Source organism: Argiope bruennichi, chromosome 3 (assembly GCF_947563725.1).
Source record: "Argiope bruennichi chromosome 3, qqArgBrue1.1, whole genome shotgun sequence".
In the NCBI taxonomy this organism is placed as follows: Eukaryota; Metazoa; Arthropoda; class Arachnida; order Araneae; family Araneidae; genus Argiope; species Argiope bruennichi.
In genome coordinates this window covers 109713568-109737365 of record NC_079153.1, presented here as the reverse complement: position 1 = coordinate 109737365, position 23798 = coordinate 109713568, and the positions used below count along the sequence as shown (strand labels likewise).

At 30.6% G+C, this 23798-nt stretch overlaps 1 protein-coding gene across 2 annotated transcripts in view; it reads right to left on the bottom strand.

Annotated features, from left to right (window-relative positions):
- The window catches only part of LOC129963442 (uncharacterized), a 186532-nt gene that overhangs the window by 67102 nt on the left and 95632 nt on the right, over window positions 1-23798 (bottom strand). For both annotated transcript variants that reach the window (XM_056077808.1, XM_056077809.1), the window contains exon 4: window positions 21239-21389. In XM_056077808.1, coding sequence (XP_055933783.1) covers window positions 21239-21389 — 151 coding nt within the window. The remainder of the gene's footprint in view (window positions 1-21238; window positions 21390-23798) is intronic.

Below are 23798 nucleotides of genomic sequence, written 5' to 3'. Positions count from 1 at the left end.
TGTCTTCGTAACAGCGGGTTTGTCCATGGCAAGTGTCATAAGAAACAACAACAACAACACGTCACTGTTTTTCTGATCGTTCAAAAAGCATAAAAGCTGACAAATACTGTATTTTCAAAAGGTGAATCTAATTTTTTATGCATAAATTTTCTATAAGTCAATCATTTTCTCACAAACTGCTGTATAAGATTCAAAGAATAATAAAAACATTTTGTCGCCATTTTCTTCAAAGAAAGGTATTTAAATCTCTATCCGCTCTTCACCGGCTCGTTTGTCCAATCGTCCTCCTGACTCTTTTGATAACACTGTTCCTCCAATATTTACTGCGCGGGTACAAGTATATCAATTCATTACCAACAAGTCACATAACCTTAGGCAGTCGCATGTCTGCAATAATTTAATAGTGAGCTCTTCTCATTACGCGGAGAACACGTCAAATTTGCACAAAACTGCTTGCTTAACTGTAACTGCAATCGACTGGGTGACAGCTTTTCACTCGGCGCTGTCAGGGATGGTGGAGTATAAAGTCTAGGATGTTTAATTAAACATTGAATCAGGTGAGTAATTCTTAATCGCACAATAACTCCATGATTGCATTAACGCGAGATCAAATAATGACAGCTATGACCGTCGAACGTTAATAATGCAGTAAAAGAGGTATTTTAAGACCCGTTGGTTAAATTTAAGCATTCTTTATTAGTAAAAGTTGTCAGGTAATCATCTGATATGTAATCAATATATTTCGAAAAATTTTGTTTATTTTATTTTAAAATTAAATTTTTGATGTTTACTCTCATATAAGCAAGATTTGGCTAATTCTAACCTGATGGTATCACAATGAAAAGACCATTTATCCAAAATTCGAATTAAAAAATACCGAGTTTAAAAATTCATAGCCAAAAAAAATGAGAATTTTTAAGCTAAAAATTGAAGCAAAGAGTTATTTTTGATATTTAATAGTTTTAAAAATGAATTAATAAGAAATAAGTAATTTTAATGAATTATAATTAAAAATATAACATAAATTAATTATAAAAAGTCAATCATTTTTTAGAAATAATTTCAATAAAGAGTAATTTTAATAAATAAATTGTATATAGTTATCTCATTTGTATATAACGAAATTTTTTAATATAACAAATACACAATTTAATTTCAATATGGATAGTACAATTCATGTTTAGCGTGTATTTTTTTAATAAGTGGAAAGAGTGAATGAAAAAACATAATGGTAAATGAAAAACTTTGAAAAAAAATTAAAACTCAAATTTTACAAAATAAATCTGGATTGCAGCACATTTTATGTTATCGAAATATTACCAATATACAGTAGGTGCAATATAAATAATATAACATACAAGCGTTACTTTCTTTACAATTGAATTGTGTTATATATACAAATGAATTGTACAATTTTCCGTCAACAAAATTTCATTTCGTTGTATGCAAATAAACTATATAGAATCTGATTCTTGAAATTATTTACTTATTTATTGAAATTCTCTTTTTAATTATTACCTTTTAATTAGAATATATAAGTTATCATATTTTAATTATGATTATTTTTATATCTTAATTATAATTTATTAAATTACTTACTTTTTATTTGTTATTTACTAAAACAATTAAATATCACAAATAAATCTTTTCTGCAATTTTTAGCCAGAAAAATTTCTTCTAAAAATTACCTCTTTTTCCGTATAAAATAATATATTCACATTGTGGCCAATATATAATTCGTAAGCTGTTGGAAATAGGTGTATATTTTTGCGTAGAAAAAGGCTCTAAATGACGTAAAGAATAATATTTTATGCCGTTTGAATTAATGTTCTTCTGAGAAAATTGTAACGTTTAAATTTTTATATAATCTCTCTTATTAATTATTTAATAAACTATTCTTGGCACACTAATATTTTAAATTTTAAAAAAAATGTTACAGTCGTCTGCGATCGAAACTGATCAAGTTATAAAGATTTGTATATCGCTATTTTAGATGGAAACATCGAGGAGAATTCTTTGAGGCGATCGTTAATTGGAATGAAATAATGAAATTTAAAATTACATCCATCAATCAATTTTGGTCGAAGAGATGTCCCACTTTTTTTTAAATATTAGTGTAGCACAAACATAATAAATATGGTTAAAAGAAACAAGAGATTATATAAAAGAATCATCACTTTATGAAGAAAAGAAATGAAAAAATGCATGCATATCGATTAAAATACAGTTTAAAACCGATTTATTTTCGTAGAGTAATCCTAAAAGATAAAAATTATTCAAATTAAGAGCACCAATTTTTCAGGCAATTGTAATGGAAAAGGAAAGAAAATTCAGAAAAGCAGTCAGTTAAAAACCAAAAGCAGACAAACTGTAATAAATTTTTCTGGCTTGTATCTAAAAAATAAACCGTTAAGCTGTCTAGTTCCTTGAAAAATTGAACCTGTTGAGAGTATCAACTTAAAAGTTTTCAAACGAAGAATGAGATAAGAAGGTTAAGAATACCTCGACCTTCTTCTTTTTCAGGTTAAAAAAAATTCTAAAGATTAAAACAAAGAGTGAGAGAAGAGAATTGGAAAGAATGATTGAGATCCTTATACAGCATTTAAATGAGAAAACAAACACATTTTATATTTTTACGTGTTTAAAACATAAATCACATCGAGATTACAGCCTTCTTTTAGGAAATTTACCATCATCTAATTTTTAATGTAATTGTAAATACAAGTTTGAAAGCTGATATTTCAAAATAGAAACAAAAAAAATTAATTTTAATTTTGAGAAGAAAAATTCTTGTTTTTAAAATCTTGAAATGCATAGATAATAAGTAGGAAATTTAAAAATAATTTTTCATCTTAATTAAAGATTTAATTAAGATGAAAAACATTTCGTCTTTAAAACATAAAGTGTTTATTATTAAGAGATGCAGATTTCAAACAGATAATTTATACATTGGCGTTATGACTAGCTCAATTTTTAAAAAATTTGAATTAATCGGTAATTTGATTTTTTTTTCTGAAATCTCTTGAATTGCTTGTTAATGTAATGAAGATATATTACTTATAATTCACATTTATTTTTGCTTATTCAAAATCAAAACTCAAAAAGGCTTTAAATTTACTGGATGACTTTACGGCTGTGTAATACATTCATTTCAAAAAGGAATAGAAAAATCCCCCTCCCTTTTTTTTTTCTTTTCAATATGTTTTAGTGTACAACGATTGCATTCAAAGGACTGATAATATAACTAAAATATAATACTACATATACTTTCATTGAAGTTATTATTTTTTAAATTAAAACTTTTAACTTGTAATTATTATTACTATATTCGAATTTATTACTGCTTATTTATTAAATATATATTATTCATTTAAAGTTAATTATTAAAATTTTATCTGTATGATAATTTTATTTTAAAATTACCGCTTTTTCTTATGGTACTCATTTCAAGTCCAGTCTTTCTTAATCGAACTTCTTTGATATGTTAAAATTGGGTTGACATTCTCATTTGCCGTTAATTTCGAGTTAACCAGACCTTACTTAATGTGTTTTACAATATCCAGATTGACAGAAAATACAATTTTACCTAATGAATTACTTTCTCTGCTATTATTAACATAAATTTGTGTATTTCGATTGTAACTGATATTAAGAACCATTTTAAACTTCTTTTCAAATGCGAGAACGATTATTTTTCCTATCCATCTCTATCATAAAAGCTCTCATTGTCCATCATAATAAAAATGAGAGCTAGCCTTACTACTTAGTATGTATAACCCATAAAATAATTCACACGCTAAAAAACTCAAACTTTAATTGATAAACTGAAGAAACCACTGCAAGAACTAATTAAAGAATTGTTAACATGCGTTTCCCGAGGCACCTACCCCTCCCAAAGTTACACAATTTTATCACAATACCCAACTATAAACTATAAACATTTGAAAAAAAAAGGTTATGTTAATTCTCAACCACAACTTCATCAGATTTCTTCAGTTGCCTCATGCAATTAAAAATGTGATCTCTTTTTATGTAACAAGGATCACGTGTCTTGTACAACAATTAGCTTGCTAAGCCGCACCCAAGCATGAGAGCCGAGACGGGATTTTCACCCAGAGCACGGTTGCCAGTTCCGGTGAAAGAAAGATCGTTGGAAGAAAATAAAAATAAAAAAGGGTCAAATTGCGGGAATGTCAGCAATTGTTCGCACCAATCATTAGCTCTGGTACGCCCCACATTCGCCAGGTTTCTCACATTGTTCTCCTGGATACGGCTGAAATTTCCTGGTGTCATCTTTCAAATCGCTTAGTTTTCTTTTTGCCAATTAGGAACGAACCGTTGCGCAAACCTTTCTGCAAGTTCTGGTTTCGTTTTCTTTTCTTCTGACGATCATTTCCGATTTTTCACTCGAAATTGGATTGATAAGATCGGGTTTTATTTTTTTTAAAAACTTTTCACGCCAAGATGTTGAAAAAAAAGACTATATATCTTTTTGTCTTCATTGCATAACAGTTACTAACTCTTTCTCTAAACAATGAGTGTTGCCTGATTATTACTTCTGTAATTAAAATTTTAAAAAAATAACCGATATGAGTTTTTTTTTACTTTTTCTTATACGAAGTTCTCCAAGCGTTTCACTATAAAACGTTTTTTGCAACTACAGTTCTTTTTTTCGTATCTATGCACGAAATCAAAATGTGATTTTTACTATGTGATCTGGACATCAAAGCTGTAAATCTGAATCAAATTTTGGACAAAAGGTGAAAAAGTGAACTTCATCTGCCTATCCATCTTGATGCTTATGAGCATGATAATCAAATCCTCATCTAGTTATGTAGATAAAATTTTTCTGATGATTTTATCGTTAAATTTAGAGAGTTGTGTCATATAAATGGCCAAATTCGTCAATGAGTTAGATATTCATTGGTATCTCTATTCATGTGCAATAATTAAACAGATGAAATTTTTATTGGTATTTGCACTCAAATTATAAATCAGCCTCAAGTATTGTTCTAAAATCTTTAAAGAATAAGGTGTCAAAAAATTACACTATTTTTCTCATCATAAAATGAGGATAAATGCAAAATAACTCTTATCTTGGAAATAAGTGAAAAACAGCGCTAGTCGGTCTCCCCAAAAAAACTTTCTCGCATATTGTAATAAACTTCTCATGCCAGAGAATTCCTTGCATGTCATTGGCGTACAATAGTGACGAAATATTAACTTTTGGCATGAATTTAGCATTTTTACTGTTATCGTATTATCCTTGGCGATTACTCCCTGGTATACGTTAATAGTATCCACAAATTGAATTTGTATTTTAGACACGTTTTTCGCAACCAATTGATACAAAATCTTGACACAAAACTTCGCTTGTAGTCACAAATTTCCATACAAAATTTGATATATTTAAGTCAATGTGTTTTTGAATTATCGCGTATATTTATGTTGTGAAAAGCTTATAAGCCAGTTAACAGCTACGCTGCTCGAGCAATTGCTTTTGTATCATGGTCATGTTACTGGACTGCGAACCATAAGGTCCCGGGTTCTATCCTCGCGCATCGCAACCCGCCAAACTTATTTCTAAAAGTACATATCGACAGACAGTCAACCCACAGTTCGATTTGGCTCACAGTTTTATAGATGTCTAAGATATAGATGTTAAATGAGTATACCAAATTTTATCCATCTGGCTCTCTTCGTTTTGTAATTTTCGTGTTGACTTATATTCGAACAGCCGGACTAACTAAAATATTTTTTGAGTTATCTGAATAGTTTTCGAAAATGTGTTTTTCAAACTCAGGGAGAACTAGATTCGTCAAAATCTCGAATTCGAATTTTTGTTGATTACTATACTTTCTCTTTACTACGTTTACGAGAAAGTAAAAAGTCAAGGTGATGAACATTCCTGATTTTTTTTATTTTCAAAGGTTGGAAATTTAGCAATCTAAAAAAAAAAATTACGTCTGATGTAACATCAGTATACTAGCTTCTAATGCCTATAGGCATTCGATGCATCATCAACGTTCCGTAAAACTTGCTTTCACTGACATAGAATTAGTGGAATAAATATTTAAATATATCAGTTCTGTTGATGTTTCAGATGGAACAATTCTACCGATTAATGACTTAAGAATGTCCAGAGTTATTCGATAACAAACTTCACTAGATGTTTTTTTTCCTTCTCTGAATTAATTCATGGTCAGATGGGCTCGAATCCGAATAAGGTAGATTACAATATACGCGAACAAAAACTCTGTTTTCGAATAATACCTTTCTTCTCTGAATCAATTAAGTTTTTTTCAATTCAGTCAATTTCAATTTCTTCAGTCATTTTTAAACAAAAAGATCAGTAGAGCAAATACTGATTCAGATATTTTAGTAATTTCACGTCTTTGGAAGCAAATTATACAAAACGCTGATAAATGCAGCGAAGGATTATAAGCATTACAAGTCAACATTGTGTTTTTTCACATGCGATTTTATTTTCGTCGCTATTAAATCTCCAACTCTTATCATATTTGAAAAATTAAAAGTCAACTCTGATATATAAATATATATTTTTTTAACTAAAACCCTATATTCAGAATTGGAGTAAATAAGTAAAATAAAGAATCTATTCTCATTTCTAAAACACATTAATTATACAAAAAGTCTATCAGTTGTTTGACATCTAGAAAGAAAATTTTGAGACCAAATATTCATTTTAAATATCTTAAAGTGAAACAATAAATGGAAAATAAGCAATAAACCAAAGTTTTAATTAGTAAAAAAAATTATTATTGAATGATTACTATATAGATATCAATAAAACTTAATTTCATAAATTTTGCTTATCACTTTTTTTATTTTATGGTAAAAATTTTAAATTTATATATTCATTATTGTTCTGTATCAAATTTTGTGACCCAAAACGAATATCTATGAAAGCTAACAGTTTTTAAAGAAATTTTACCTGGTTTTCATTGCTTAAGAAGAGTTCCCTGCTTTCTCAAGTGAATATTCATGCTTATTTTGCTATACCAAAGTTAAAATTCAGTGGAAATATTTGACAACCAGGTTTAAAAACACTCAAAAATTGTTAAATGAAATTATTTCCATTAAAAGTACTTATTGATATTTATCATGTGTTACTGAAATTCATTTAAGGGATCAATTTTAAATAAATCACTAGGAACAATATGTCTCTCAAGAAAAGAAATATAACAAAGAAAAAAAGCGTCTCAGTGAGGAAACAGTTACTTTCTCTTTGAGACCCATATACAATTAAATGATATTTATTTGGTTAGTACTAGCCAATTAATTCTATTTAATCATATTACTGATTTTTTTTAAATAAATTTTAAAATCGGGAAAAAGATGCTTTAAAGAATTACATTTTGTTTTAGATATGATTTATGGTTAAAAAACAGTCTTTTGCCAATCGGCAACACTGGATTTTAGACGAGTAAAAAAATGTGTGGACATTATAAATATATAATTTAATACTTTACTTTTCAAACATTAATTTTTATTTCAACTTTGCAAAATAATCTATGGTATTCAGAATCGTGCAAACAAAGTGAAAAATATGAACATTCAGAAACTAAAAACGCTCATCTAATGTTCATTAACACTAGTACTGCTATGCGCATGTAGTAAATTAATTTTATAACATTCTCTGTATGTATCTTATTAGAAATGCTTCAGTTTTATTCTTATAATAATTAGAAGATAAAACTTTGCATGCTTCTAAAAGGCAACACTCCCCATTTCTGAGTTAAGACGGGAATTCACAGTTTAAGAAGCCTTGTAGTAATTCATTCAAATAAAAATATTTTACAATGATAGTTTCCAAGAATTTCTATGAATTTTTTTTTCTGACTTCTTTAACATATAAAAATAAAAACCCAGTTGATGCTCAATATTTCTCATTTAAACGACTCGGATGATCATGTGAAGAGAAATCAAAATGACAAATCTCTCCGAGATCGATCGTCTTCAAAATCTGCCATCAGCATCTAGAAATAATCATAATAATGCTCACAGTTTAAGCGTTTCGACCCTACTACTAAATTTTTTATATAGCTCAAACAATAGTTTCCAAGATTTTCTACGAAATCCTTTCTAACTTCTTTAACATATAAAAATAAAAACGCAGTTAATGCTCAGTATTACTCTTTTAAATGCCACGGACGATCGTATGAAGAAAAAAAAATGGCAAATATTTCTACGATCGATCGCCATCAGAACTTTCCATTAGCATCTTGAAAAAAATCATAATAATGCTCACAGTTTAAGAAATCCAGTTCCACTACTTGTAATTCTTGTACTTCAAGCTCTACTGCAATAGTTTCCAAGATTTTCTACGAAATCCTTTCTGACTTCTTTAACATATAAAAATAAAAACGCAGTTAATGCTCAGTATTACTCTTTTAAATGCCACGGACGATCGTATGAAGAAAAAAAAATGGCAAATCTTTCTACGATCGATCGCCATCAGAACTTTCCATCAGCATCTTGAAAAAAATCATAATAATGCTCACAGTTTAAGAAATCCAATTCCACTACTTGTAATTCTTGTACTTCAAGCTCTACTGCAATAGTTTCCAAGATTTTCTACGAAATCCTTTCTGACTTTTTTAGCATATAAAAAGAGAAACCCCAGTTAATGCTCAATATTTCTCATTTAAATGACACGGGCGATCATATGGAGAGAAATCAAAATGACATATCCCTCTTCGGTTGATCGCCTTCACAACCTTCCATCAGCGTCTTGGATCGGCCGTTATAAAAGCCTGGCCAATCGTTAATTCTTCGCTCAGCCTGAGAACAAAGCACCGGCCGGTCATCAGAAGACGCGCTGGTCTACTCCATTTGGCGGGCAGGAGAAGGGCAGGAATCAGACAAAATGAAGCATGATATCAAAGGGGACGTGTGCGAACATTCCGGAGGGTATTAGACTTCATCGGTTGGAGGTGAGGAATCGATTGTTCGCGTGTTCTATTAATGGTAATCCGATAAGTTAAAGGGGAGAGTTACAGGGATCGTGTAATAACTGCATAATTAATTTCCTTCCAATACGCCCACCTGTGCTGCTAGTGGCGTGATTTTACTTTCAAATCCCTCGGCTCCTTCTCTGTATTATTTATTGCGGTAGGGAAATGAAGATGCCTTGTTTTCTCGAAACTCTGCTTGATTGTGTTTAGTTGCAGGTTAATGGATGGTAAGAGAGGTTAAAAAGTATTAGATTTCGATGCGTGGAAGCCTCTTGTTGCTGAAATAAACGAAAATTTCACTAGTTTTCGTTGGAAGAGAAATGGTTTCCTTCACATTTTTATAAGATAGCAATTGATGACTTGGTTTATTAGATCAATGGATTTCAACTTGAAGGTAGTCGTATACTTCAGGGATTCAAGCAAGATCTCTTTATGTTGATTCTATTTTTAACTGAACCTGGTTGTTTTGCAAACTTGCAGTACATTGCAGTGTTATAGTGTTTATGCGCAAACTCCACCAACAATTATTTAACGTTCAAGCTGAAATTCAAATATAAAAAGTTTTTTTTTTAAAAAAAAAACGCCATTGTCACTTATTTATAATTTCTTATATTAATTATTTATCTCATATTTGAGCATCGCATGGCTTATGTTAAGGTTTTCTAATTTCTAACTAAAAGGTCAAAAGTTGCTTCATTTATTTGATTTTTCAATCGTAAAATCATTGCTCTTAACAGCAAATTTCTACCAGAAGTGGTAAAATAAATAAATTTTATAACTTTAACCCTTTCTAGGGCCGTGGGAAGTATGCTTCCCACCAAATTTATCAATCTTTGTATGAAATGATGTAGGTTGGCATAAGTCCTGACAAATTTTTTTAGTAAGTCAGAAACTTTGATGCTTCAGTTCTTTATTTTACACAAAATGATGTGTCTTGATTTGTTACTTAATTATTAATGAACCAAATGAATGAATTAATTAATCAAATCAAATTAAATTTATCTAATAAGTTAAATGAATCCCTTTTCTTATTCTAATTTCAAGCCTAAAAATATTTTAACATAATATGACTAGAAAAAAATGGCCCTTTAAAGGGTTAAACAACCAATTCTTGTATATATATAAATTTATTTCATGTGTATTGGAAACCGCTCTAACGATTTGGTTCAAATTTTATATTTAGATAAGATTTTGCTTTTTAAGTTTATCAATATAGGTATCTTTCCTGAAAAACGTCATATAGCGCCATCTCGCACATTCTTATGGTACTTGCTTTGTGTTAAGATCCGATTTCACCATGGTACAACTGTATGTCAATTCAAAAACGAAAGTAATTATAGATAAAACGTAAAATGAATACTCTAATATATCAGATTTTTTTCGAATAACATGTTAAACTAAGTGCATTCATTATTTTTTTTTTATTTAAATAAGTTTATATGCAGGTAAGACAGAAAAATATTCATATGTTATTAGTATGTGATTCGTATCTAAACATTTTCTCAAAAAAAAAAAAAAAAAAGCCGAGCAAATCTTGGTTTCCCAGATACTAAGCACTAATATATATCGTACAGTCAAAAATTATATCAGATCTGTTGCTATTTTTTTAAAAAAATTTTTTAATTTAGTGACATATTGAAAATTATGAACATTTGTTATGCTTTCTCTCAGTACTTTAAGAATGTTATATTTTGCCGAGACTTTGTCCACAGATTGTACAATCTCACTTTTAGAAGTTTGCCGTGCCGGCGTCCTGGCATAGGGGCAGCGCGTCTTCCCCGTGATCTGGGCGTCCCGGGTTCGAGTCCCGGTTTGGGCATGGTTGTTCTTCTGTTGTTCTATCTGTGAGATGTGTGAATGTGCCCTCCTGTAAAAAGGGGTTGTGGAAGCGAATGAATGATGCGTGAGCGGCAAAGTCGTACTCTTGGCCCTAGTTGGCGCTGCTATAAAAAATAAGAGACGTTCCCCCTCAGGCTTAAATCGCTGTCTTCGTAACAGCGGGCTTGTCAGTGGCAAGTGCCATAAGAAACAAACAAACAGAAGTTTGCCGTATTGAATGCTTATCTCACTCTAAAACTCCTTCGGTTAGATATTATTATTTAATGGTAAAACCGTGATTGCTTTTTAGATAGTCTATGAAAATTCATGAGGGCCATCTAAAATTGGCATGCTTGTATGTTAATAGACCCCATTCAATAAAACACCGCAGTATAATTACTGTGTTTCTCTATCGCTTATTTTGGTCATGAGGTAATAATTTTCGAAAATGAATATTTTTGGTCTGTAATGGTGGCTTATGAATATTGGTTCTAGTAATAACCATCGTCATGACATCCGCTTGGGACCAAGCTTTTCAAACATGGAGTTTCACTGTCTTTCAAAGTTCTTTCAAGGTTTCATAAGTCAAGGTCAAAATGATATTTTTGCGAAACTGAATAATGAATTTTTTTTCGCTGTAATAAATAAAGATATACGTTGCTACTTTTATGTCCTCGAAAATGTTGGAATTACTTTAAGAACTCTTTGTTTTGCTTCAAAATATTTCTTCATGGGTATTAAATCATTCCATAAAACACAAAAAATAAATAATTAATTAATTTTTTTTTAAAAAATTAGATTTTGGAAATAAATTAGACAATTTTTAATTGAATTTAGTTAAATATTTGACGGATTTTAATAATGATCCATTCAATGTTTCTTTACAAATATGCTTGTTTTTACGCCAAATATCGCCAAATATCTCATTTAAAAGCTCAATCTGTCATCAGTATTAGGGCTTTACCAAAATTATTGAAAAAAAATTATCAATATCTCCACTAATGATGAAGATGAATTTGTGCGTTGGTGCTCTATAGAACATACACAGAATTACCAAATTTAGCAAAGATATACTTTAGAAAATTAAAATGGGCACCTCGGGATGTATTTTTAAAAATTTCAATTACTATTTTAATTAATTAAAAATTAAACAAATTTTTGATGATTTTCCCGGAACAATACAAAATATTACAACACAAAAATTACTTTTATGCCATTTTAAAACTCAAATTATCTTTTTAATGGTACCTATTTAATATAAGAGTCATTCAATTTTTTTTTCTTCTGAATTTTGGAAATTTTTTAGCTTATTGTTTATCTAACTTTCATCATTGTATTAGATTATTACACTGAAGTTCTAATCATTATCACTGTTTCAACAAATATTTAATAGTATAATTTCATGCATTACTGAACGCTAAGGAATAATTTTTTTTAATTCCTTCATTATTTACATAACGAAAAAAAAAAGTGAAGTTGCATAAACTCGGCAATTAGAAATAGATGTACCGGACAATTACGTTTTTGAACGCTCTGATGTCAATGGATTTAAATGTATTAGAAAATGGTTCATTTACGCAATGAATAGAACAAGTGTAAGGTTATTAAACTAACATGATTTTTATTTCTGCCGCAATTTGATGCTTAAAAATATTTTCGTGTGGAAACCACTAATATCGCCAAAAGTGGCTAGTTTAAAATAATTATACTAACAAGAATAACTCTCCAAACCAATATGATATTCAATGCATCGTAAAATTTAGGTATAAAAAAAATCTTCAGGAACTAATTTTTAAAAATTTAATTCAATTTTTTTAAAGTTTTAACATGAGTTATTAATTTAAATCTCATATGTTGATTTAAATGGTAATGAGATAGTCGATAACTCAATTCCAACATGGCCGGAAGATCTTTGTTGAATGTCCTTGTTTCAAGACAGATCAAGCCTCTTTCTAGACATATTCTTGAATGTTTAAATTTTATTATTTTTGAGATTTTAAGGGATCCGCTTTTGTTTGTGGACTATTTAGAAATCTTTGGTTTCATGGAGGGGGTGTAGTGCAGCTAGACCACCTGGGATCACAAACAACAAAAACATTAATTTAAATGAAAAAGTTTCTTCTCTTCATAGGCTCACCTTCTTTAGGTGAGTACGGGTGTCCCAACCCCGAGGTACTCAGGGATCTTTACTCCCTTTCAATTCAATCTCCCCTACGCCTTCTTTCTAACGTCGACTTTTGTTCTTACTAAAGTTTTATTAGAAAAATTATTTGTTAACCATATGTCTGGCGCAGTATAGCCTATTCTGGCTCTTGTGCCAATAAAATAACCAACTAAGCAAGCAAGCAAGCTAAAGTTTCTTCTATTTCTCATTTCATTTTCATTTTTCAAAAATTTCTTTTTTTAAGAAAATCGGAGCAGTTACTTTTTTTCAGCCAGTCATGAAAAAATAAATATCCAGCCATTTCGTAATATCGATTCATTTTATAAACCTTAAATACTTAATAAATCATCGATATATCAAACTACTATTTAAAAGATACGAATGTTCTTCTAGATTCATTTGTACAGAAATGAATGCCTCAGATATTCACAGAAAGTGCACGATTCGAAAAACCATCCTCTCGAGTGTGCGGCATGTACCATGATAAATGCAATCCACTACCTTCCATATTAATTATAACTTAGCAGCAACTGTCTGCCTAAAATGATGGCATCACGATCGTTTGTTTGAAATTCAATCCACTGTTGACTCTCCTGATTAAATTTCTTTTTAATTCGTATTTAATCTTAACTCGAGCCATCTCTGCGGTTGCCGCTTCGAAGATGTTTTGATATCGGTTTAGCCGCCATTTCATGTGCCGCCTGCGTCTATTGACATTTCCTACTTTGGTGTGCAAAGATAGTCTTTCTCAAGGCGGAGGATTAGATTTTATTTTGTTTTACCAATCTGCTCCTTTAAATTCACTTCTATAAACATTTACCATTGGAAATGTGGAAGAGTGTAAATTAATTTTTATTTAATTAATTTGCTTTTGTCTCATGTTTAAATGAATGTGGTTATACGTCACTAGGTAGAGAAAGTGAGACTAGAAAATAAATATAAATTAGAATTTAAGGTTGTTTAAACTTTCATTGTCGGTATCTCTCTACCTTGAAAGTAATTAAAAAGTTTGAATGAGCAGTTATTTGAATAACAGGTCTCACGTTTGGGGGTTGAAAGTGGAAACATTATTCAAGAATGATACGAAATGCCTCATAAATAGTATTTTGTAACTCATGCCTGTAATAATAAAATTGCCGGGAAATGTAAATCCGTAGCAAGATTCGTATACTTGTAGAGTAATTGAGTTGATTCAACTTATAAATCTTGAATAATTGAGTTAATTCAACTTATAAATCTTGAGTCATTGAGTTAGTTCAACTTATAAATGTTGAGTAATCGAGTTGATTCAACTTATAAATGTTGAGTAATCGAGTTGATTCAACTTATAAATGTTGAGTAATCGAGTTGATTCAACTTATAAATGTTGAGTAATCGAGTTGATTCAACTTATAAATGTTGAGTAATCGAGTTGATTCAACTTATAAATGTTGAGTAATCGAGTTGATTCAACTTATAAATGTTGAGTAATCGAGTTGATTCAACTTATAGATGTTGGGTAATTGAGTGTTGATTATCTTGATGTCAAATTTTGAATTGTTTTTCTTTCTTTCTTCCTTTCTTTCATTCATTTTTTGGTAGGTACAAAACATACAAGCAGCAAGTATTATAGGATTCCCCTTCGATTTCTTAATAGATCATATATTAGACCTCCCTCAGCCTTAGAAAACCTTTTTTGTTGTTATGTTTCGTCTGTCTCTTGTGCTGTCTGCCTGTTTACGAACCTGATGTCTTTACCAGTTAACTATTTTTGACGAGTATACTCGTCATGGAAAAGTACAACATTTTGCGTTATGACGAGTTTATTCGTCAAGAGTAATAAGTAGTGACTATTTGTACAATTTTAGTAGAAACTTCAAACATATTCGTAAATTTCAAAATGTTTGAAATATTTTGAGACCAAGTCGAAATCAAAGGAACAAATAATTAAAGACTACGTATCTTTGCTCAATACCCTTCTCTAACAGCAAATTAAAATAATAAATTAATTTTTTATGTTTCTTTTCTTTCATATGCAAAAAATATATGTTAGTTTAAGTAAATAAATAAATGTGATTATTCAGATAAAAAAATAAGTTATTTCAATACAACATTATTTCATATTACACATTTTCTGCGTTTGACGAGTATACTCGTCATCGCTAGATTTTTGCGACACAATTGAGATACGCATTTTCCGAAGAGATCGAGAGGGCCGTGGTGGTTTGGTTGTAAGGTCTCGCCTCAGAACCGGAGGTCTTTGGGTTCGGGACCCTATTCCATCGAAGAACTATCGTGTAAGCTGATCTAGTGCATATTAAATCAATCAACATCCTCCTGTTGGTGTAGTGCGGAAGTTTGGAGAGGGAGATGCCAGCTCAGGTGTCGTCCTCGTCATCTGACTGCGGTTCAAAATTAGGAGGTCCATCTCAAAATAGCTCTAGTGTTGTTTTAAAACGAGGCGTTAATATAACTAAACTAAATTAAAATCCGAAGAGATCGAAATAGTTGACTGATTAAGAGTGGAATGAAGTGGATGAAAGTAATTAAGTATGTTGTTGTCACAACAAAACTCAAAGAGAATTCAGTTTGAATGTCCATCCTGTTTATGAAAACGCAGCAGCTCAAAAACGAAACGATATACAAGAATGAAATTTAGTTATATGTGATATTGTTATATGTGATAAAATTATTGATTTCAGACCCATTAAAACCTATTCATAATTTCATGCATCAGACCCATGCGTAAGAGGAATCTTTTGGAAAAACGGATTTTGGGTCCCAATGTTCCCACTCTAAAGTAGAGATTTTGGCATGAGACTATCATTACTCGAATTCACCACTAATATTTTAATTAATCGCAAAATATACCAATTTTAATCAAGCATTAAAAACATATGAAATATCAGAGAAGGAATGAATAATCTAATTAACATTTTATAATCATTAAAAGGTATAATCAAGTCAAAGTAAATTATTCTAAAACAATGAAATCCTCAATTTGTGTATAACTTATGCAAAATAAAATCATACACAATTTCTTTTCATAAAAGAACATAAACTCTTAAGCACAACTTTTTGTTTAAACGAATCTTTTTTCATCTTATCCTTAATCCTTTGGGCCCCGCCGGAACATATATGACCCGCTGATATTTTTAAATCATCCAAAAGGATGCTTAAGTGGGGAATTTATTGAAAAGCATGTCTCAATGTTTTTCTGTGACTATCTTCATATGTTAGTGTAATTTTTGAATACATCTTAGTAATAAAGTAGTCATAAAGAAACCCGAATGAAAACTGTATGTGCCAGTAAAGCTGCACTCTGCAATATCTGTTTTGCAATGTATCATACATAGAAATGTCATGAATAATGTTGGATATGTAATTGGTAAAAGTTTTCTTTCCGGCGTCAATTGCATAGGGGCAGCGCGTCTTCCCCGTGATCTGGGCATCCCGAATTCGAGTCCTGGTTCGGGCTTGGTTGTTCTTCTCCTGTGTTCTATCTGTGAGGTGTGTGAATGTGTCCCCTGTAAAAAGGGGTTGTGCAAGCAAATGTGTGAGTTTCATCTTCTTATGAGCTAGAAGTCAGACTTCTGCCCTTGGGTGCTCAGTGGTCTTTACCCTCAGAAACTACTGCACCCCCTTTCCGTGGTAACGCGGACACGACATCATCATCAAAAGTTTTCTTGCAATAAAATTGTTTAACAATATATAAAAATCAGAGACTCAACTTTTCATTGTATTTTATAAGGTCACCTCAACCCCAATGGGACAGATGTGTCCCATTAAAAAAGATCACTGGGACACATATGACCAAACTTAAAAATTGCCCCTATAGTTAATTTTGTTTTTATTTTAGCAGAATATAGCTATTTATACTTTATTTGACCCATTACAGCTCTAATTTATCTTAATTTTGGAAAAGAAAAAGTTAGTATTGAAAGGGTTAAATCCTGAACAAGAACAAACAAAAGACATAGAAAGTTTCAACATTTTCGGAAACGTTTTCAATACAAACACGGTAACTCTTTATTCTTGTTCAAAGGCGCAGATAAAAAAAGCTGCAAATTGGAGATAATTATCTCAAATGTCAAAGCATCTTTCTATTTGTAAGAAAAACGTGTATTGGCCAAATTCAATGTCTATAAAATGACACGTATCATGTGATCGTGAATTATCTCCATATGTAAACAATCACATATTTAGAGTTATTGTAATGTAAAAATTTGAGTCAGAACACGAAGGCAAGATCTAGTTCCCAAAGTAAATGTGTAATCTGGCCATTTTTATGTAACCGTTAAAAGAAATCACCAGGTCACCTATAATTTCACGAATAAGACGGAATAAAATCCTCCACCCTTCCATTTGCGTGCACCTAATGCGAAGTGAAATCATAACACGATTTCTTTCCTTTTTCCCACGAAACAAAATAAAAAATTAAATGCAAGTCTTTGTTTAAACAAATCGCTTTCATCTTATCCATTAAATCTTCCATTTAAAAAAAAGCAGTTTTCGAGAACTTATTTAGCAAAACAGTAGCTCTTTCTTTTTACCCAAAGGTGCAGATAACAAGAGCGAGAAAGCCAAGAGCAGAAGAATTACCCAAATGTTAAGGTCTCTCCCTATTAATAAGAAAATCGTGTGTTGGCCAGATTTACCTTCTGTACCTCTGGGGTGCTATTTACTCTGTCAACAAGCCTATTTGTCTTGACGCCGAAAGTGGCACTTTGATGCATCCTCTCTGTAGAAATCGTGCAGGCGGCGATTCCTGTATTAGAAATGGAATAAATCATGCCCCAGCGTGATTTGACGGAAATAACATGATCCCCCAGTTGCCGAAGAAAGACGACAACGGTATTACTGGATCTCGTCGCTCGGAAGATTAAGATTATGTGTACGTGAATTCATCGATACGAACCAGGGGAGAATGCAAATTGCGCGAAAAGCAAATGCAATTTCGATAATTTGCCTCCGAGTGAAAATGATCCGAGCATGCGCGTCTCTTGAAGGATTTTTAAGCGAGATTTTCTCTTTTGTTTTCCTTGACGTTTATTATTTATTGCAGAGTTTGATCAGTTAGAAGTTCATGGTAATATTTATGATGAGACGGAAATGAATGCATTTTTCATTCGTTCAATGCCAGATACTCGTTCAAGTGAAATTCTTATTATTATAATTACAAATGGTTCATCGCTGGTTTATGCGTTACATTTGCATAGTAGATGTTGCTGTCTTGTTGTTTCACCGAATTTTCTGGTCAGTTACTAAATTTATCGGCAACAGATGCAAAGTATTTGATAATTTAAAATAATCTTCTCTCTCCCGGGTGCAACAATTTTTCATTTGTCTAGAAACAGGATAATGTAAGATTATGTGGTTTGAAGCATATGTAAACTGAAGAGAATATTCCCTTTCTCAGTCGTTACGTTTCATGGGTGGTTCGTGATTAACAAAGTAAGAAGAATCTCGTACGTATTTCTAAAAAATTGTTATTAAGAGGGCACAAATTTAATTTATCTTGTTTATTTAATTTCTAAACTATCATTTTCACTTACAAGACATACGCATAGACAGTGAATTGAAATCCATCCTTTAATGAATTTAGCTCAAAATTAGATCTAAACTTTAGATCTAATTAGATCTTTAGTGTAAATATGTAGAGTTATTTATCAGTCTTGTTTGTTATATTTTTTGGTTATTGCATTGACGCACATTTGAATATTTAAAATTGACGTACATTTGAATATTTAAAATAACATGCAACGAATCCTCTGATGTATTTGATCTAAATTCGATGCAATTCTGTAAATCTAGTAATAAAACAATGTACAAAATTTCATATATCTAGCTTTTTGCTTTTTTTCTGGATTTAAAACAAAACATATTCGTATAGAAGGTATGCATATAGACAAGCGAACTGAAGTCCATCGTTTGACGAATTTAGTTCAAAATTAGATAAAAATCTACTACTATTTTAATGTAAATATGTAGAAATTTATCAGTTTATTTTGTTATAATTTTTGTTTATTACCTTGATGTAAATATGAATATTCAGAATAAGAGGCAGCGAATTCTTTTGATGTAATTGATACTAAATTTGATGCTGTTTTATAAATCTAGTAATAAAAAAAATATACGAAATTTCATGTATCTAGCTTTTTATTTTTTCTGAATGATCGGATTCAAATGAAGGCAGATGTATAAACAGAATTACTTTTCTTGAACGGTATTCGTTCAGTTATTGTGTAAAACCCCACTTATACCATTAAATTTCATCCATTCAACTTATTGCGCTTTTGAATTGATAATGTATACAAAAAGAGAAACAGACATAATTCCAAAAAAATATAGGATTTTTTTCACTTTAGTTACTTATAAAGATTGTAGCCAGTAGAGTCTTAGTAACTTATGAAATATATTTAAGATATTTATTTAAGCGAGTTCGCAAATTGTACAGACTAAGTCTATGGCAAAGGATACCGACGTGCTCTGATTGGTTTAAGCCTTGGCATCTTTTTGGCAATGTTTTGCACTCATAATAGTGTCGTTTTCGCTTATTTGGCTCAAACCTTGTACCTTTCATTAGTTTTATGGAAGATACGAGTGAATACCAACACGATCTAATTTTTATTAATGTAATTGTTTTCTCTAAATATTACTAGTAATACTACTAATACTAATTATTATTAATAATAATAAATATTACTAATAATACTAGTAATACAAGTAATTAATGCTGTTTATGCACAGAAGCATAGAAACTAAATGAAAGTAATTACTCAACATATGATGTAGCGATTCAATAATTCTTATTTTTCTATGATTTTTGTGCTTTTATTAGATAATTTATGCAGTCATTGTAACTTGTTACTGAACATTTGTTACTTTCCCATCAAATACATATGGGGAGATGATTCCTTAATGCCCAAAACGTATAAATATGTAAGCTTTAACGGAATATGTGATTTCGTAGCTGACTTTTTTAGTTAAATCAAAATAATATTAAGAAGAAACACACTCAAAAATATTTGTAATAAATTGTAATTTTTATATTTCCTGAATTTAGGTTTCAGGATTTGATCTTTCCCGCTGTATATGTGTTCCAAATTAATATTACATGTAAACCGTAAAAATTAAGGGGGGGGATAAAGAAAATTTGTGAATTTATTTTTATAAAAATATATTTTGGTATGGCATTTTTTTGGCAAAACATTGCCAAAAAGTTGCCGAGGCTTAAACCAATCAGAGCACGTCGGTATCCTTTTCCATAGACTTAGTCTGTACAATTTGCGAACTCGCTTTATTTAAGTCTGGAGGCTGAATCTTTAAACAATTACAATATTGCCTCTTGGCATATTTCGAAAATGGAAAGTTAAAAATTATTTCTTTGAGTCTTAGGTCGTTGTATGAATAAATGTAAGAAACAAAAATATAAATAAAGAAAGTGAAGCTTTTCATTATTAAAATGGAAAATCCGAACACCTTGAACAGTTTCAAATAGATTAAAAAATTTCATTGAGAAATATAAAAAAAAAATTAATTGAAAGAGTTTTCTTTCATGCGAAAAAGAGGAGTTTTATGATCAAGACATCATTCTCCTAACATCATAGGTTTTTCATTTCATCATAATATTCATCATGAGAATAAGTTTAAAGCAATCGCAGTCTGATCTAAATTTTTGATCACATTTTTCACTCATACCATTCTTATTCTCCATATTCCACTGCTATTTTAACACTGAAAAAATAACTTCCAATGTTAATAAATAAATAAATGGCATTTGACACACATCCTTATCAAAATAGCTGTTCCCCGTTACTGCAGATCCAATCCTACTTTGTAATTTACAGCTGATTTAGAGAGTTTGTTCCGTAACTTATTGATATATTTTATCTTCTTACCTAACATAATTTAACCCTTTCTAGGGCCGTGGGAAGTATGCTTCCCACCAAATTTATCAATCTTTGTATGAAATTATGTAGGTTGGCATAAGTTCTGACAAATTTTTTTAGTAAGTCAGAAACTTAGATGCTTCAGTTCTTTATCTCAGACAAAATGATGTGTCTTGATTTGTTACTTAATTATTAATTAACCAAATGAATTAATTAAACAAATTAAATTTATCTAATAAGCTAAATGAATCCTTTTTCTTATTCTAATTTCAAGCCTAAAAATATTTTAATATAATATGACTAAAAAAAATGGCCCTTTAAAGGGTTAAATGAGATAACAAAAAGATCTTTCCAAGGATTACATTTTGAAATGCATTCATCAGTCGAAAGTAGATGAGTAAGCTTACCGTTCCTCGATTGATGAGACTCTGCTTGGCTCGGCTGCAAGTGGCATACGTGAAGAGCCCCGCCCCTTTCTGCCTCTCCTGGCACGTCCTGAGGATGTTGAGGAGGCAGCTGATACCCTCGTGGATGTCTGAGATGAACTCTTCCAGAAAACTGCGGAGAAATATGTAAAATTACAAATATAGTTCTACGCATGCAAATAAAATCTTTCATTTCATTTCATTTGATTTAATAACTTTCTCGTATACGTAGTACAGACAAAGCATAATAATCATCAAAAAATTCAAACCCAAGATTCTTGACAAATATCCTTTCTGAGACAAATAGACCTCTGAGTTCAAAAAACACATTTTTGGAAAATGTCTATTTATCTGTCTATGACAAAGATAACTCAAAAATGCTTTGGGCTAGGCAGTTAAAATTCTGTGTTTGGTTTTTACACCAAATTTGCATATTTCTATCAAATTTTGAGTAAAACTTGTTCAGAAGTCCGTCTGTCCAAATATAAGTTAACACGATAACTACAAAGTGGGAAGAGGTAGGATAAAATTCGGTACATAGATTTAACATCTATGGTGTAGATGTTAAATCTACAGATAGATGTAGATCTACAGAACTGTAATCTACAAATATTATGTAGATGTAGATCTACAGAACTGTAATCTACAAATATTATGTAGATGTAGATCTACAGAACTGTAATCTACAAATATTATGTAGATGTAGATCTACAGATCTTCAATCTACAAATATTATGTAGATGTTAAATCTACAAATATTATGTAGATCTACAGATCTGTAATCTACAAATATTATGTAGATGTAGATCTACAGATCTTTAATCTACAAATATTATGTAGATGTAGATCTACAGATCTGTAATCTACAAATATTATGTAGATGTAGATCTACAGATCTGTAATCTACAACTATTATGTAGATGTAGATCTACAGAACTGTAATCTAGAAATATTATGTAGATGTAGATCTACAGATCTGTAATCTACAAATATTATGTAGATGTTAAATCTGTGTATGGTGTAGATGTTAAATCTACAGATAGATGTGGATCTACAGATCTGTAATCTACAAATATTATGAAGATATTAAATCTGTGTATGGTGTAGATGTTAAATATAAGATAGATGTAGATCTATAGATCTGTAATCTACAAATATTATGTAGATGAAGATCTACAGAACTGTAATCTACAAATATTATGTAGATGTAGATCTACAGATCTGTAATCTACAAATATTATGTAGATGTTAAATCTGTGTATGGTGTAGATGTTAAATCTATAGATCTGTAATCTACAAATATTATGTAGATGTAGATCTACAGAACTGTAATCTACAAATATTATGTAGATGTAGATCTACAGAACTGTAATCTACAAATATTATGTAGATGTAGATCTACAGAACTGTAATCTACAAATATTATGTAGATGTAGATCTACAGAACTGTAATCTACAAATATTATGTAGATGTTAAATCTGTGTATGGTGTAGATGTTAAATCTACAGAACTGTAATCTACAAATATTATGTAGATGTAGATCTACAGAACTGTAATCTACAAATATTATGTAGATGTAGATCTACAGATATGTAATCTACAAATATTATGTAGATGTTAAATCTGTGTATGGTATAGATGTTAAATCTACAGATAGATGTAGATCTACAGAACTGTAATCTACAAATATTATGTAGATATTAAATCTATGTATGGTGTAGATGTTAAATCTATAGATGGAAGGTGATCTACAGATCTGTAATCTACAAATATTATGTAGGTGTTAAATCATCTATTGGTGCAGATGGTCAATCCCTTGTTTGATTTGGCTCAAAATTTGAGCCAAATCAAACAAGGGATTGATCGTCTGTCGATCTATAGTTTCAGAAAACTTGCAAACGTGATAATTCAAAGGCTTAATGTCTTAAATATATCAAATTTGGTATGGGATTTTGTGATTACAAATTCAATTTTTTGTCACCTTTTTATTTCAATCGGACAAATTCGATTGTTGGATTCAATTAACACGTGCCAGGGATTAATCGCCAAAATACTGCCAAAGGTGACACGATAGGTTCTGTAAATATGCTAAATTCACACCAAAAGTGAATAATTTGTAACTATTGTACGTCAGTACCATATAAGGCATTCTCTGGCATAGCAGGTTTATTAGAAAGCATGCAAGGAAATTTTCCCACTGGTTTTTAGGAACCATTGAGAATAGTTTGATTTGAAAATGGTTTTGAATGGTTAAATTCTGAAAATTCTTATCCTCGTGTATTCTCGATGGCAATATATAGTTTGATACTTTCTGTTTGACACTTCTGTACTTTGTCCGATAAATCATATTTCGGACCAATACTTTGGAAGGTGACTGAATTATGAGAACAACGAGAACTGTTGGCATTATTTTTGTTCTGTAAATATTTGATTTACCGTCTGCATCGATATTTCTTCGCTCTTGAAACTCATGTGCTACTCAAAGCAATTTGGATAACTCATGCCAGCATCTCTGTAAACTTGCTGCGTCGCCTGCAGTGT